Source organism: Stenella coeruleoalba (assembly GCF_951394435.1).
Source record: "Stenella coeruleoalba genome assembly, chromosome: 7".
Lineage (NCBI taxonomy): Eukaryota > Metazoa > Chordata > Mammalia > Artiodactyla > Delphinidae > Stenella > Stenella coeruleoalba.
Window position 1 is genome coordinate 103479572 of NC_137153.1, and position 17196 is coordinate 103496767.

At 51.7% G+C, this 17196-nt stretch overlaps 1 protein-coding gene across 9 annotated transcripts in view; it reads right to left on the reverse strand.

Moving 5' to 3' along the window:
• The window catches only part of WHRN (whirlin), an 88515-nt gene that overhangs the window by 14968 nt on the left and 56351 nt on the right, over positions 1 to 17196 (reverse strand). For 3 of the 9 annotated variants that reach the window (XM_079927194.1, XM_079927193.1, XM_079927197.1), the window contains exons 4-7: positions 7300 to 7502; positions 6179 to 6215; positions 4799 to 5011; positions 3786 to 3995 (exon numbers count right to left, since the gene is read on the reverse strand). In XM_079927194.1, the coding sequence (XP_079783320.1) occupies positions 3786 to 3995; positions 4799 to 5011; positions 6179 to 6215; positions 7300 to 7502 (663 nt within the window). Of the gene's footprint in view, positions 1 to 928; positions 989 to 1132; positions 2818 to 3785; positions 3996 to 4798; positions 5012 to 6178; positions 6216 to 7297; positions 7503 to 17196 lie in introns of those variants that run through there. The other 6 variants (XM_079927192.1, XM_079927191.1, XM_079927196.1 and 3 more) reach the window with 5 other exon arrangements.

Sequence of the window (17196 nt, forward strand, 5' to 3'; positions counted from 1 at the left end):
GCAAGCATCTGGTGAGCTGCTTCAGGGAAGAATCACAACCAGACTGCAGTGTTAACAGCACCAGCTCAGAGGTAAGCAGGCCTGGGTTTGAATCCACATTCCACTGTTCACTAGCTGAGCAATCTTGAACAAGTCACTTCTCTCTAAGCCTCAGTTTTCTTCTCCGTAAAATGAGGATCATAGCAGTACTTGCCACACCTAGTCACGGGGCGGGTCAAGGAAGATACAGTTGGAAAGCATTATCATAGTGTCATGGAGATGCCTGACAAATGCCAGCCACTATTAAAAAGGCCCAAATTATTAATATGGACCAGGCTCTATGCTGAGCACTAGGGATTTGATGGTAACTCCAGACACAGTTGTTGCCCTCAAGCAGCCCACAGTCAAGGCGGGTAACCAGCCAGTCTTGTACAAATTATTGGAATATAATGACACAAGAGCCATAACAGCAAGAAGCCCAAGGGGCTGAAGGAGCCAGAGGCTCAAAGTCACCCTCCTTGAGAGGATCAGGGAAGTCTGCTTGGAAGAGGTGGCATGTGAGCTAAGGGCTGAAGCACACACAGGAGCTAGCCAGGCCATGTGACGTGGGAAGGAGAACACTCCAGACAGACAGATTGTGTGGCATATGTGAAGGCCGAGAGGTCTCTCAACAGCTCCATGGCACAGAAATTATCATCCTCATTTTATAAAACTGAGCTCAGAGAGGTGAAACTACTTCTTGAGGTCACACAGCAAGGAAGTGGCAGAGCTGGATTTGAACAGAGGGCATTCTCACTCCAGAGCCTGAAAAACCTGATGAACTGGCAAACAGGAGAGAGAGTGAGCACCCCGAAGAAGCCCAGCTCCCCACCAGGGCTGGGTGCGGGTGTAAGGACGTGGGGGGAAGGACCACAGCCCCCCGCCTCTGCCCCAGCTAAGGCACTCCCACAGCCCCCCTTGGCAGGAAGGACGGTACCTCCATCAGGTCTATAAGCCACAGCAGCCGCTCCTGGGGAGGAAGGGTGGGCAAAAGGCAAAAAGAAAAATACATCAAATAAATATTAGGGATGGAGTGGGCACAGCAAACCCCCTTCCCAAACACCCCCCCCCCACAAAGGCAAAATAAACAAAGGGATTCTCCAAGTCCCTTTTTTCTTTACTTGGGATGCTGTGGGCAAGAATAAAGAAGGGGTGAGGAAACCCCACTGCTACAATCAGCATGGCCTCGTTCTAACTGCCTCCTTGAAGGAAACCAGGGGTTCCTCACTGCTCTGCAGAAATGACACGTGTCCTTAAAAAGGGTCTTCAGGAGATGGTCATGCCCCTGGAGGCAATCCTGGGGCTCTCTAGCAGTTGAGGCTAGGGTCATTATTCCCACTTGGCAGATGGGAAAACTGAGGCTAAGCAAAGGGAAGTGACTTGTCCAAGGTCACACCTGCAACTGAAAGGCAGAGCTGAAGGAGGACCCTGTTCAGAAGCCTCGATCAGAGAAGACCCAGATTTCAGGGAGGCCCAGGCCCCGTGGTGGCAGAGAAGCTCAGCGTCTGCAAACTGGAGCCCTGGGCTGTGCGTGTGGAGAGCACCCAGGGGGGATGAAGTTTGGAGGGGCAGTGGCAGGTCCTCGGCCCAGTGCTTTCCAGAAGCCACCAAGTGCCTGCAAGGCCCCGGATACAGGGTGGTTTTTCTGGCCAGGCTGGGACGGGTCAGGAAGAACAGAGGTTTCCTCTGCCCTCGGGCTGTGGGCAGCACGTCTGGGATGTTACTCATCCTTTACTCCTCCCAACCAGCTGCGGAAAGCAGCACGGCTGCCCCAACGCGGGGAGGGAGATGGAGCCACTGCGGATGGAGGCAGCCTTTCCACGTTGCCTCTCCTGCCTGTACGATGTTCTCTTAGCACCCACCTCCAAGGGCTCGCCCTGGTCTTGGTTAGCCCTGATCTGACATGCCCGAGCTATCCAGTGGGTCTCAGACTCATGGTTATTCCCACTTCAGAAGCTGGGAGACCCCTTCCATCTGTCCCATGAACTCCCTGCTCAAAATCATCCCGTGGCCTTTCTGAAGTCTGCCTTTCCCAGGGTGCTCCAATCCACAGAGGGTCTCTCCGGCAGGGCAGGGTCAACTGCCACAGCTGGGGCTCAGATGGCCAGGGTCAGCGCTCCCCAGGTGCAGGAGAGACCCTTGGGCTGGGACAGGGTCATGGGAGGCCAGTGCTGAGCTGGGGCCGGGACCCCTGCCCAGAGCCCTTCCTGGGTATAATAGTTACCCTGAGGCGTCTTAGTGCTGCAGCCTGGCCTGCCATCAGGGCCTCGGGCTGCCGTGGCCAGGGCCACCCAGGGCCTCAGGTGATTTAACCTAAACCTCTTGCCTCCCAGGTTAGAACACACCCCATCCCACCCACTGGATTTCTCATCCCTGATTCTAAAGGGACCATCCCAGAATTAGAGTCGGCAATCCTCCAAGTTTTAGAGCAGTGACTGATGTGAAGCCAACACATGGACATCATCTCGCCAATCTCTGTGGAGTTGGACCCAGAGAGAAATAAACCCTCGGGCCAGGGCCCCCACAGCCTGAAACCAGCTCATCACCTGTGTGCTACATCAGAGCCAAACATGCAGCCCCAGGCAGGAGGCAGCCTCCTCCCTGCCCCAGAAGTGATCTGCTCATCCTGAAGCATGACATCGCCTCCACTGCAGCTGCGTCCAGAGCCAGGAGGAATATGTGGCAGCTTCCTGGTCGCCCCAGGAAGGACGAGGACTCTTGGGGGATGAAGGTGACTTGGGATGGTAGGGATAGGAGGTAGAGGAGTAGAAGTTTCCCCAGAAACTCAGATCCCCAGAGCTAAAAAAAAAAAAAAAAAAAGCTATATTGGGAGCTGGAGTCCCCAAGGGAAAGGCGCACATGCTCCAGGGCTGTCTCCTGGTGGCTGCAAGCTCACCTGTGCCCACTTACCACCTGTGTCTGCAGGTGGACGTCACTGCACTCTCAGACCTCCTGCTCCCCCAACAGGACAACGAACACAGTCTAACAGAGATTCCACCCGTAAGAGCTCCCAGTTCAGTGTCTGGGAGTAACGGTGTTTAAGGAACTCGACTTCCCCACTCCCTTTCCGCAGCAGAGAGGTGCTGAATGACCGGCAGACGGGAAAGGAGAGGATGGGGCCAAGCCGGCTCTCCTGACCTCCAGCTCCGGCTCTCCCGAAGGCACGGACCTTAATAACTGGCTGTTCCCCACGATGGATAATAAGGCATTTCCTCTGCCCTTTCCTTGCAAAGGCCTCCCGGGGTTAATCTGCCTCTGAGCATGTTGGGGGCAGAGTGACACCATGAGATGGACCAGATGCTTTTCTAGGGGCTGGCGAGTCTGGGAAAAAGTCAGGCTGGGCTTCGGGGCTCCAGAGAATCAGGAGGGTGTGTCTCAGGGAAGATCCCAGTCACGACCACGACCACGAATGCGCTGTGTGGTCTCTCGTGGCATCCTCGCATGGACTGGCATTATTTTTTCTATTTGTCTCATAACCTGTGTTTTTCACCTTTCTCCCCCAGCCTGCACCCTATCCCCCAGACTCTGGGCGCCTGAGGCAGGGCCACAGCTGCCTTGTTCACCTGCTGGCATGCAGCAGGCCCCCAACCATTAGGAGGTTTTCACAGGTGAAAAGACAGGCTTGGAAAGGCAAGAGCTGGCAAGGGCTCGAATCCCAGCACAGACGCCCAGTGCCGGGATTCGAACCTGGAGGGGTCTCACTCCAAAGCCGTTATCTTAACGCCCCTGCTGGCCAGCAAGCCAGCGACGCGGCAGGGGCAGCTCACCCTGGCTGAGCTGACAGTGGTGGAGGTGCCGTGGCTGCCCGTGGACGAGCCTGTGTCGCTGCAGGAGACCATGGAGTAGGTGTCCCCGGCCACAGGGCTGGGGGGCTGCCGTGCCTTCATTGACTCGATCTCCCGCCTCAGCACCAGGTGGTCGAAGCGGTCCAGGTCTTGCGGGGAGATGGTACCTCTCACCTCAGACAGGAGCAAGAACTGGAGGCAGGGACAAGGCGGGAGCTCCACCAGCAGGTGGGACGGCCCCCTGCCACCCCAAATGACCCGCATGCAAACCTGGCCACTGGCCTCCCCTCCTTCACCCTCGTGGCTCCCCACTGTGCTAGGAGAAAAGTCCAAGCACCTTCGCCTGGAGGCCGGGCCCAGCATCATCTGACCCCTGCCTCCATCTCACCACTTCCTCCCCGGCATCTCAGCCTGCACATACGCCTGCAAGTCCCTGAACAGGAAGCCCCTGGCTGTCCCTTCCCCCTCCTCTCCAAACTGCATTTCCTCTGTTAAGTCTTCCCAAATGTAACCTCCCAGTGGATTTAATCACTTCTTCCTCCGTGCAGCTTTTGAACCTCAAACAGACTTCCACTAGAGCAGGGTTCTCAAAGAGGGCAGCATGGCACAGTCACTTGGGGGGCTCGTAAAAATTACTGGTGGCCGGCTCCCATCCACAGAGGTGTGCGGTCAGCCGGGCTGCGGTGGGGCTCGAGCATCGCTCTTTAAGAGCAGCCCAGACGACTCTGAATGTACACTCAGCATGGAAAGCCGCTGCGTTAGGGCCCCAATCACAGGGGACCTTAACTGACAGTTTCCCCAGGAGTCTGCGGGCTCCCCCGGGGCAGGGTCTGTCTCGGTCACCAGCCTCCGCCTGGGGTTCAGTCTGGGCCTGACTCTTTGTGGGCTCTCAGGAGAGGAGTGGGGGACAGAGGGCGGCAGGGAAGGATGCGGAGACCCTGAGAGCTGAAGCCAGGCGCCCCCAGCCCCGCCTTGCCCTAGGAGGTGCGGGTCACCTTGGCATGGGTGTTGAGCAGCTCAAACAGGGCCATGACGAGGGCGTCCACGGACACGCTGCCGCCGCGGTACTCCTCCAGGTAGTAGGCCATGGTGGCACGCTCCCGCGCGCTCAGCAGGTGCCGCGCCTGCGCCTCCAGCAGCACCCGCGTCTGGTTCCCCAGGCTGCTCAGGGTCACCTGGGAGCCGGCCGGCCCCTTGTAAAACCCCAGCTGAAAGACAGCAAGACAGAGGCCTGGGAATTCGGAGCTGCTCTGGAGGCAAATGGCCAGGCCCAGCCAGCGACCCCCTTGCCGAGGGATGGGGTGGGTCCCTCTGAGGTCTCGGCCCGCGTGGGAAAGCTGCAGATGTTACCGCTGTTCCCAGAGCACGCGGCCTCGTGCAGTTGCAAAGTGCTCTCACGGCTCGTGTAGCACGTTTACATGTTATCTCATCAGAGCCTTGTCACCATTCAGAGTCGAGCAGTATTATTATTTTGGTGCCCATTTTACTCTCTAGGTTGAAATATCTTTCTTGGTATGGGGATAATAGTAATTTTATTTCCAAAACATAGCTCAGATCTGCACCTACACACTCCACCCTTCCCGGCACTGCCTCTGCCACCGTCAGCTGTGTCTAAGACGCCATCTGGTCTCCCTCCTTGTCTTTTCTGCCTCTCTCTGTCACCTACACGGAGCTGCTGAGAGGACCTCGTAAAAACACAGATCTCCTCACCTTGCTCCCCTGTTTAAGCCCTTCAGAGGCAACCTATCATTCTAGGTTAGCAGGCAAACCTCTGACACGACCCACTGAGTCCGGTGTGATCTGGCTGTCCCACCAACAAGCCAAGTGTGGTACCTGCCTCAGGGCTCTGGCACATGCAGTGCCCTCTGCCTACGCCATCCCTCTCCTGCTCCTGCCCAGACTTTGATCTCACTAACCTCCACTTCTCGTTCGGTTTACGGCCCAGACACCGTGTCACTACCTCAGAGAGCCTTTGCCCTCTCCCTCTGGCCTCTCCCCCAATGTAAACTAGGTGTCTCTGTCATTCTCTCTCATCAGACGCAGCACCTTTCCTGGATGGCACTGAAAGTCTTTTGTGATTAGATACATGTGCAGTTTTGTTTTGTTTTGATGTGCGTCTCCTTCACTGGGGATAACCTCCACCAGGGTGGGGACCTGATCTGTTCCGTTCGTGCCGTTAACCCAGGTGTCCAGGGCGGTACCCAGAACCCGGTGGCACTCACAGACGTGTGTAGGATGGAGGATGGACAGTCAGCGGGCTGACCAAATGAAATGAGATCGTGTCCGTGAGTCTCTCAGCCCCCCTGCCAGGCCCAGAGCTCCCCGCATGGGGAGCTGTGAAGAAGCTGAAGACACCCAGACAGAGAGCAGCCTACCTTGCTGGTCCCCTCTGCTGTGAGATCCCCAGGAAAGCTATGAAGAAAGACAAGCATGTTCAGCCTCATGTCTGAGCAGTTCAAACAGGCACGGGGAAGGGAACGGCTGCTTTGCTGCGGGACGAGCAGAGCTTTGGGAGAACTCTGGCCTGCACTCGCCGGGGCCACTCAAGGGAATATCAACCCCTGGACAGACGGGCAGCTTCTGTCCTCCTGACCGACCATGTGGATGGCATTTCTAAAACCATGCAAGGTGGCATCCTGAGTTGTTTCCAACCCTACAGGGGCCAGGGAGGTAACAAGGAGAGGAGAGACTAGACGGCAACTGCCTCGTGGCCTCAGGGTCAGGCCAACGTCAGGGAGGGTGGGGATGAGGTCAACTGGAGGTGCTGAAGTGCAATGCGCAGGTGCAGCTTGGTTCCCGTCTATTTTCACAAAAAAACGGGGCTCAAGCTGCCAGGATCCCTGATTTTCAAGAAGCAGCCAGAAATCCAGTTTTTTTCATGGGAAACCAGATGACCTTTTAAATGTTGGTAACTAATTTTTTAAAATGATAATACTGTGCAGGTGAAAGGAAGAGAGGAAGAAGGGAGAAAGAGATGCTCTGGGTGTGTTTGGCTTGGGGGCCACCAGCCAGTCTGAGACTTCTGATGGAAGTCCAAAGGTGACACCTTACATTACTAGCAGCTGCACAGCCACCTGGCAACTGTATCTCACTTTGTGACTCCCAAGGCCCTTTCACCCAAGTGACGCATGGGACCCTCATCCACACACCTGGGACGGGGGCTGGGGTTGTGATTCCCACTCCTCAGACAAAGCAACTGAGGGCCCAAAAGTAAGTTATGTGATTTGCTGGGGGGCAAATAAAGACCGGGAGAGCCAGGTCCTGTGGCTCAGCTTTCCAAGGGAAACCAAGGCCAGGACGGGACAAGGGATGTGCCCGAGGTCCTGCCCGGCAAACGGAAGGGACCCTGGGGCTGGGACCACAGGCTCTGGGAATCAGCGCAGTCTTCACAGGTCAGGGCATGGTGCATGGCGAAGAGGTGGGAAGGGCTGTTACTGCCTTTCAGAAATGGCCCTGGGGTCCTGGGGCTCAGAGCGAGAGAGCAGGGCAGCCACACCCTGTTGAGTTCGTGGCGGTGTCCCCGATCCGGGAACTGGCAATCCACTTGGTCTTGTCCACGGTGGTTCGGGCACGGGGCAGCCTCCCGACATCCTTCACCGTCAGGATGAGGTGCTGGGATGACTTGAGCAACCTGACCGCTTCGTCGTGCAGGATGTTGAGAAAGCTCTGCCCGTTCACCTCCAGAATCTGGTCCCCAACCTGCCAAGACCACAACACAACACAGTCACCTGGGCTGTTTGCAGGACACCGAACGTCAGGGCATCAGAGCCCCGATCCCAATTCTCCTGGGTAGCCTACCAAGGAGGTCACCGAGCCTCAGAGAGTCTATGCGGGTGCTCGAGGTCATACAGCAGGAGGCTCAAAGAGGTTATGTGAATTCCTGAGGGTCACACAGCAAATCAATGGTAGAACCAACTGTCCAATCCTGATCTTCAACTCATGTTCCTGTCACTGGAAAGGGCCACCTCCCCTCAACTTAGCAATGGCTTTGAGGGATGTGTCTGTGAGATTCCCAAGGGTCCCCTGATCTAGAAAACAAAAGCCGTTTCAGAGGCCTGGAGGTGGGTGGAATTGGGGGTAGGATGAGGTGTGAAGGCAGAGTTCCATTATTTTCCTTTTACACTTCTACACTGTTAAAATTTTTTTTACAAGCATCGTAAATTTTTTTACAAGTTTGTAAAATTTTTACAAGCGTGCATTCTTATATTACCTTAAAGTGTAAACATCATTTTAAGTTACTCAAGAAAAAAGTAATAAATGAGAAAACTAGCCTTCTGTTAAAGGAATAAATATATTGCTTGGATTCTTATGACAAGAAGGCGGTTTGGGGGCTTCCCTGGTGGTGCAGTGGTTAAGAATCCGCCTGCCAATGCAGGGGACACGGGTTCAAGCCCTTGGTCTGGGAAGATCCCACGTGCCGCAAAGCAACTAAGCCCGTGCGCCACAACTACTGAGGCTGCACTCTAGAGCCTGCGAGCCACAACTACTGAGCCCACATGCCACGACTACTGAGCCCGCGTGCCACAACTACTGAAGCCCGCGCACCTAGAGCCCGTGCTCGGCAACAAGAAAAGCCACTGCAATGAGAAGCCCACGCGCAGCAACAAAGACCCAACGCAGCCTAAAATAAATAAATTTTAAAAAAGAAGGCAGTTTTATTTTGTAATGTAAGAACATATTTTTTAATGAAAGGAGTAAAAAACAGAGAGAAAACACTAGCCTTCCAATAAACATAAGTATGTGACAAAACCAGAAGAGGTTGTCTGGGAAGCTCTTGCAGTGTGACCTGGAGCATGTCAGAAGGACGTGCAGCATGTTTAAACTCGGAGGTTCAGTGCTTTTCCTCTGTTCACCGATGGGTGACCAGAGGGGGCTGCCCAGGGTCAAAGCCCACCGTGGCCTTGAAGGGCAGCCCCATAATGCCAATTATTTTTTATTTTTTATATGTGTTTATTTATTTATTTGGCTGAGCCGGGTCTTAATTGCAGCACACTGGATCTTCACTGCCGTGTGTGGGATCTTTTAGTTGTGGCAGGCAGGCTCCTTAGTTGCGGCTCACAGGCTCCTTAGTTGCGGCTCACCAGCTCCTTAGTTGCATGTGGGATCTAGTTCCCTGACCAGGGATCAAACCCAGGCCCCCTGCATTGGGAGCGTGGAGTCTTAACCGCTGGACCACCAGGGAAGTCCCCATAATGCCAATTATTCCTGGCCGCTTTTCCTTCTCGCCCCGTCCCAGCCTGCTGATGGCGCATGGTCACCCCCAGGGGCGTTTTCCAGCGTTTTTCAAAGCAGAATTTGGAAAAGGTGAGCCAATTGGGAATTTGGAAGAAAAAGAGAATAAGATGTGGTGATGAGGCTGAGAACTGAAACCCTGGTCCCCAGGTTCTCATCTTTTCTTTAACTCCTCACCTGCTGTTGGGGAGTTTCCAGAACAGAAAGTGGTTACAAATTCAGACTTTCCGACCCTCCTCTGCACCAGCGTTGATGTGCTCAGAGAAGGCCCACTGCATCTTTGCCTCCACAACCCCATTCAACATTTCCTGCACACCTACTACGTGCCAGGCTCTGAGCTGGGGCACCACGCACAGCCAGACAGATCACATCCTGCTCTCAGGGTGCTCAGCGGGCTCCGTTTTGTGCTATAATTGGGTTTTCCCACCAGCCTCTCCACGCTATGTCCCCAAGGCCCGGCACACAGTGGGAATGCAATAAAAATTCATCAAATGAATGAAGAGTCAGACACCAGTCCCTCCATTCCCAGCTCCAGGACCATCTCTGCTGCAGCTCAGTGGGGACTAACACATGACACCAGCCCGGGGCCCCAAGTTTCAAACCACTTTTAACCAGATGCTGACTGTATGTCAAGAACCTTGTCTGTCCCTTTACATAGTTTTCCTTATTTAGTAGCTTCAGTATCCTGCCGAGTAGGTGTCATTGCTCTGCATCTCACCAGAGAGAAGACAGAGGCTCAGAGAGGTTAAGTAAATAGTTTGTGGTCACAGAGCTAGTGAAGAGGACAGCTAGGGTGTAAACCCAGGTCAGGTCCCAAGGCCCTAGTGCTTTCTACTACTGGGCTGCTGTCGGGCTTCAGATCCAGCATGTCCAAAGCCTGCCATTCCTCCCTAGCCCTGCCTGCAGCATGCAGCTCTGAACACCCACCCCCATCATAAACTCTGCCTTTATTCCCTGAGTAGACTCTCCAGGAAGTCTCACCTTCCTCCTCTCCCATCGGTCCCCTAAGCTGGGTCCCCACCTGCTCATACCTGAGCTCCTGAGCTGGCATCCTCCTCCGTGCATTAACTTCTAAACTGGCCTCAGACATAGCACCCGATTCATGTTTCTTCAACTTTTTGCTTTCATGATGTCCTTCCTGGCTTAAAAACCTCAACAACCCTTACAATCCAGGAGGCAGCGTAACACTATGGTTAAGGGTTTCAAAGACCATCAGATTCAGGTCCAAATCCTGGCTCTGCTACTTTCATGCCACATGAGCTCAAGCAAATTCCCCAATGAGCTTTTGTCCCTTAGTTTCCTCTGGTGTAAAATGGGGAATCCTAGCCCAGGATTGCCCTCCAAAATCTCTACAGTCATCAGCATGTGTTTCCCAACACCACCAGCAATATCAACAAATTTTTTCTCTCTTTCTGCATCTTTGAGCTCCCTAGTTGAGAAACTGGGGTCCCTGAGAACTTAGGCAACCCCAGCTGGTTTCCTTGTAAAGAGCTAGAGGTGAAACCCAACACCTGATTCGGGGCTTGGCACACAGCAAGTGCTCAATAAGTGCTTATGCCCGGAGGTATGGATTTCGCCACTTCCCACTGTGCCTCTCTCCCAGCTGGTGTTCCCCGATGCTGAGAAGCAGAGCTGTGTCAAAGGAGAGCTTCGCAGGCAGGCATTCAGGCATTACGGAGGGCGGAGGGATGCTCTCAAGGCAAGGACGGCCCCCTCGGCCCACATCATCACAGTCTCCCTGAGTAGCGGCTCTACCTCTCCCCTCTGCCCCTGGTTGTCCCCCCACAGATCCTAGCTGGAGCCAGGCTGTACTTTTCATCTGCTGAAGTGCTCTGTTTCCTTAAGTATCCCTCTCAATAGCTTTGGCTTTTGTTAAGCTAAGGAAGTCAATTTCAGTCTTTTCCACACACTTTATTTCATCCCAGCAGTTTAATTAAAGGAAGTAACATCTGAGAGACCAGATAAGTGAGGGCATCCTTTCGTGAGCAAGCCTCTCTCTCCCTACAGGTCCAGGCCTGGGGGAAGCAACTCAATTCTACAAGCACCTACCTGGCCCCTCACAGCGAGGCTGGAGAAGCAGGGAATGGCCCAAATATTGCATGGGACGTATGTACACTAAAAAAGGTATTCGCTCTTCAGCTGGAACTCAGATTTAAATGGTGGCCTGTATTTTTATTCGCTAAATCTGGCAACACTGAGGTCGGGGTGTCAGTAGCCTCTGGGGGCAATGGTTCTTGGGGGTGTGTGTACCGATTTAGTGCTATGGTTTCCAAACTTCAGTTACTCTCCCTTCCCTGAGCCGGGCACCTGTTATTCATGCAGTGCTGTGAGTCACCGGCACACGTTTACTGCAGCCTCCTCGTAAACATTAACATCCATGAAATCAAAGGTCTGCTGTGCTAATCACATTTCCCCCTAACGTCTGCTGAATGAATCCCTACCCGATCTGTGAGTCAGTGTGGGGTTCATGTGCAATCCACTTGGGGAACAGGTGTGAAGTAGGAGTCACACTCTGGAAACCCCAGCTTAATGGGGGGTTACGTGAGCCCGTCTTCCCCATCTCTTTCCATCCTCTCCTATTTTTCTTCTTCTTCAGAGCCTGTTTTAAAACTGAAGCTCTAGACGGGGCTGTCTCCACGCAGCCCTCTGCAGCATCTGAGTTGGTCTGAGTGACTCCCATTTCTGTGTCCAGCTCTCTCTCTCATTCCCTCTACTTGTTGGAAAGCTTCCCGAGGTCCGGGAGCCCTGTCAGAACAGGCGTTTGCACGTTCACTGTCATTCAGAATTCACAAGCCACGGTCAAATAAATCCAGCGTCTCACGTGCTGCTCACAGCAGCCCCAGGCCAGCAGGCTGTGGAGTCCAGTCCCTACGGTCCAACAGAAAGATGCCCGTCGTTCTGAAGCCAGGCAGCCATGACACAGGGGCTGTGCGGTCCTGCACCACTCAAGTACACTCCTCGTCTGTAAAAGGCACATGATACTGCCCGCCTTTTCCAGGTCTCTGAGAAGCAAGTGGGACCACTCAGCACAGAGCCTGACACTCGAGAGGCTTTCGAGAGATTTTCATTCACTTCCCTTCCAAATGGCGGGGACAGGTTGACATGTCAACTTGCTCAAGGTCATGGTCACACGTGGACGGTGAGCCAGCATTGGAGCCCAGCCTCTGCCCTATTATCCCCCAACCCTGTGCCACCTTTATCCCACACAGTGTCTGGCACGCAGAAGGCATTTAGTAAACGGGAAGGGATTGCAGAGACCCCTCCTCTCTACTCTCCCATGCTCACTTCCAGTTACTTCCCCTTTTCCTTTGGTTTATGCAACGTGAAGTCCAGGTGGAGTGTTTAAAGGTCTTCATCTGGCTCTTCTCCTAAAGCACTCCCCCTCCCACACACACAAAAAATACCTAAGAGCTCTCCGTGTTCATTCATTGAAATGTTACTCTCTCCTTCCCACGGTAGCCAGCTCTGAGTTAGATAACCCCGGTGGGGGAGGGGGAGGGGGAGGGCAGATTTAAGGCAAAAAGGAAAAAGGAAAGTGTGGCTACTGTCAGGCCTCCCAAGGTCCCCTACATATGGGGAGACAGGCAGCACAGGGACGTGTCAGGGACCACAGAGCAAGGCAACAGCAAAGCCCAGACCCTGAGACTGATTAACCAAGAAAACACCCACCAGCCCAGAGCTGTCAGGACGTGACCCCCTGGAGAAGGGAGAGACAGGAGCAGAGTGTGACTGAGTGTCTAATATTTGCTCAGCTTTCCGACAGGCGCCGTGGGGAGGACGTAGAAGGATGAACAAATAAAGGAGTCTTTCTTTTATTTGTCACCACGGGCATCCTATTCATCACCAGTGATGAAGGAGCAGAGGGTGGAGAGCGGGAGTGCCCTTCATTTTAAGGCAGAGGAAAGACTCCTCCAACATCCACAGCCATCGAGTGACAGGCTCGGGTCCGGGATGCTCCGAGGAGAGAGCAAAGGGACTTCAACGAGGACAGGACACTGATTTTCCCCTGAACTTGGCCAGCCAACCACCAGGAAGCAGGAATTCACTCCCCCTGGGTCTGAGGCCCCTGGAGCAGTGGAAAGAGTTCAGCAGGCTTAGGAGTGAGCTGGCCTTGGTAATGATCCCCTCTTACTCCTTAAGAGACTTGGGGAAAATAATGTTACCGCTCTAGGCCTTGCTTCCCTCAAAACGGGACAAGACCAGCATCTGTGAAGAGTGGTACACCAACTAAATGAGAAGCCATTCGCCGTGTGGTTACTGAGCACAGACCCAGGGGTCTTGCCCTCGGGATCTAATTCCACGCTCTGCCACTTCCCAGCTGTGTGACCTCGGGTAATTTCCCTGCCCTCTCTGTGGCTCAGTTACCTTCTCTGGAAAATGGGAAAAGCATCAGTGCCTACCTCATAGGTCTGAGGATTAAATGAGTTAATACCCTCTCCACTGGATCCTCAGCACCTAAAACAGCACCTGGCACATGGTAGGTGCTCAATGAATATTTATTGAATGAACACATACAAAGCAGATAAAACAGTATCCAGCATACAGTAAGTCCTCAATAAATGTTAGCTGCGTTTTTGAAAACCATGTTTACCCTTAAAGTGACCCTTGGTCACTCACCAACCAAATACTGCAATTCTGCCTCCTCTGAGTCTCTCAAAGCCATACCCTCCGCCTTTCCACCTTCCCTGTCAACACTCACACGTGATGGCCACACCCACGAGGTACATATTTTTATCCCCATCTTACAGATGAGGGGCTGAGGCCAGCAAGTGAAGTGACAAGAGCTGGGATTTGGCCTTCGTTCTGCCAGGCTGCCAAACCTCTGCTCGAACCAGTATTGGCTCCTCCTCGAGGAAAAACCAGCCTATCCTTCCACCTCTGACATGACCTCTCAGGCCCGGGCATTCTGCCATGCACACAGTAGGTGCTCTGTTCTTGCCTGCTGCAAGGAACAAACGAGCCCAAAGAACCCATGGAAGGATGGCAGCAGGGCTGAGCTCTCACATCAGAGGGAGGCAGGGGAGAAACCTGCCAACCACTCGACCCCTGTGCTGAGCTGGCAGGCAGGAATCCATCCTCTCTGGATGTGCACACCGGTGGGAGCCTTGCTGGGCCAGCGCCTCCTTCTTTACCACCTTCCCAAGACTTTATTGAAATGGATTTTGCGGCTTCAAATGAGGACCCCGCTGACTGTAGCATTACCACAACGAAAATTCAAATTCTACTGAAGAGTTTTATTGCAATTATGAATCTTTAATACTCTTCCATGTCAGGTTTAAAACTTTAATGGGCTTGTTTTCTTTCTTGCTTTTTTTTTTTTTTTTTTGGTGAGCAATGCAGTTTTAATGAGATAACATTAGTTTCTTCCAACAGTTCAGAAGTCAGTAAACCTTGTCTGTATTTTTTTTAAAAAGGTCAAGGTCAATGCTCAGAAGGTTCCTAGAACAAGCAAGCTGTGGGTGAGGGCTGGGTCTGGGTGAGCTCATCACACAACCCTCTCTGGTAAACCTTGCTCTCACAAGGCAGAACCCACTCGGACATGCCACGGATGGAACTGGCAGACCCGGTGCATTCTGACTTCCTTCTGGTTCCTTCTTCTCACACTAACACGTCCATTGTCAGTCCTTGCTTACTCTATTCGGGACATGGGCAGCCCTCAAAGAAGGCCTGCTCTAACCCCCAGGTCATCAGTGGAAAAACTGAGGCCCAGAGAGGGGAAAGGACTTGCCCAAGGTCATACTCTGAGTCAACGGTGGAACGAGGGCAGAGAAGCCACTCCTGAGCTCTTCTCACAGGACAGTTTGGCTTTCAAGCAAACACATCAGAGCAATTACAACGGTCAAACCCAGGAGGAATAACAGCTATGGAACCCCTTGAGCACCTCGCTCAGGCCAGTGGCCTCGTACAGTTTGGCTCTACACTTAATAAGCACCACCTGAGGCATGGAATGGTCTAGCCTGTTCTATAGATGAGGGCAGTGAGGTTCAGAGAGGTGAAGTCACTTTCCCAAGGACACCCAGCAGTCAAATAGCAGAGCAAGATATGAACCCAGCCCAACTGCTATTCTGAGCCTGACTTGTATCTGCCTGCTCAACATTTCAACTCAGGTGATGCAAAGGCACTCTAAACCAGCACTGTCCGAAAGAACTTTCTGCAGTACCAGCCCCAAAGCTCTCATCATAGCTCGAGACCATGCTGGGCTGTAAGCACTGCGTTCAGGGCCAGAGTCCTGCACCCCCCTTGCATGGCACATGGGAGGCACCCCACCAACGCCTGACAGAATCAGTAACTTGTGAATAAACAATTAGATGAATGGATGAACAAATATACGAACAAGCAAGCTAGTCCCCTTGCCCTTTCTGGTTTCTGTAGACAGGCAAGAGACATTTTCCATTTACGTAAAGGTCTAGTTTGACAAGGCCAGGGCACGTAGGGAGCCTGGGTACTTGCAGCCTGGCTCTGCACTGCAGCAGGGAAAAAACATCCAATTTGTCAATCACAAGTAAGGGAAAGAGGTAAAAACACAAACCACAATTTAGTTTTGGCTGGAATTTCACTCTGGGAAATGGTGCGCATGTATCCAGCCCTTCATTTTGGAAGAGAGAAAACTGGGGTGAGGGGTAGAGAAAATACGTCATGGGTCTGAGGCCTCCTGGTAAGTTGGGGTAAAGCTGGCCTGGAACTAGCCCTCTCACCTGCGTTGTGCTGTTCCACAGACCTGTAACACTTAGTGAGTTCTCAAGTTCAAGCCTTCATATACACAGAGTGACCAATCAGAAGAGGTAGAGTATATATTCTATGCTCTATACTCTACATTTATAATGGTGACAGAAGAGAGAAAACAGGAATCAACTTAACAGGAAATGTGCAACACACATGTGAAGAAAACTTATAACACTCAAAATGGACTCAACAAATAGGAAAAGAAAAAAAAGAGATGGCCTGTTGTTGGAAAGGATTCAGCATCATTAGGATGTTAATTCTCTCTCATTTGAATATTTAACATTATCCCCATAAAAACACAACCAAGCTTTTGTTAGATAAGCTGACATAAAAAGTTCATGTGAAAAAATAAAACTGCACATGGAGGAACCCAATCTGAAAAGGTTACATAGTGTATGATTCCAACCACGTGACATTCTGGAAAAGGCAAAACTATAGAGACAGTAAAAAGATCAGTGGTTTGCCAGGGGTTTGGGGAAGGAATGGGGGGATGAACAGGCAGAACACACAGGATTTTTAGGGCAGTGAAACTATTCCTATGATACTGTAATGGTGGATACATTTCAGTATACATTTGTTGAAACCCATAGAATGTACAATACCAAGAGTGAACCCTAATGTAAACTATGGATTTTAGTTAATAATAATGTATCATAATGTGGCTCATCACTGTAATAAAAGTACCACACTCATGAAAGATGTTAATAATAAGGAAAATTGTGTGTGAAAAGGGTGGATGGAGAAGGGGTATATGAAAACTCTATACTCTCTGCTTAATTTTTTTTAATCAACCTAAAATTACTGTAAAAATGAATCTGTTAATTTTTAACAATAATTTTTAATTAAAAAATCAAACTACGAGAACAGCTATGAAAACCCTGATACAGAATTGCTACAGGAGGATGTACCAGATACTAAATCCTGCTCTAAAGCCTCTGCAATTAAACTGTGGGGGACTGACCCGTGAGCAGATGGACAGACAGGGAAACAGGCTAGAAATAGGCCCAAGGACACACAGGAATGTAGTACATGACAAAGGTGGCATCACAAATCATTGTGGTGAAGATGGGCTTTTAATACATAGCACTAGGATAACTATGTAGCCATTTGGAAACAGATAAAATTTGATCCATATCTTATTCTGCACACAAGAATAAATCAGCTCTGCATGGAGTTCAGGGCCAGTGTGCTAATCAGAGCTTTAAAAAGAAAAATGTATTCACAAGTGTTAAAAGAAAAAAATGGATAAAATGCTCTATATCTAAGAAAGGTTTTCTAAAGAGACCTCAAATTCAACAGAAGAAAGAATTGGTAATTAAACTAAATGATAATTTAAAAAACTTGCACATTGGGGGGAAAAAAATCTCTATAAGCAAGTTGAAAGAAAATGACAACCAAGGAGAAAACATTTGTAATACGTGTCACAGATAAAGGGCTA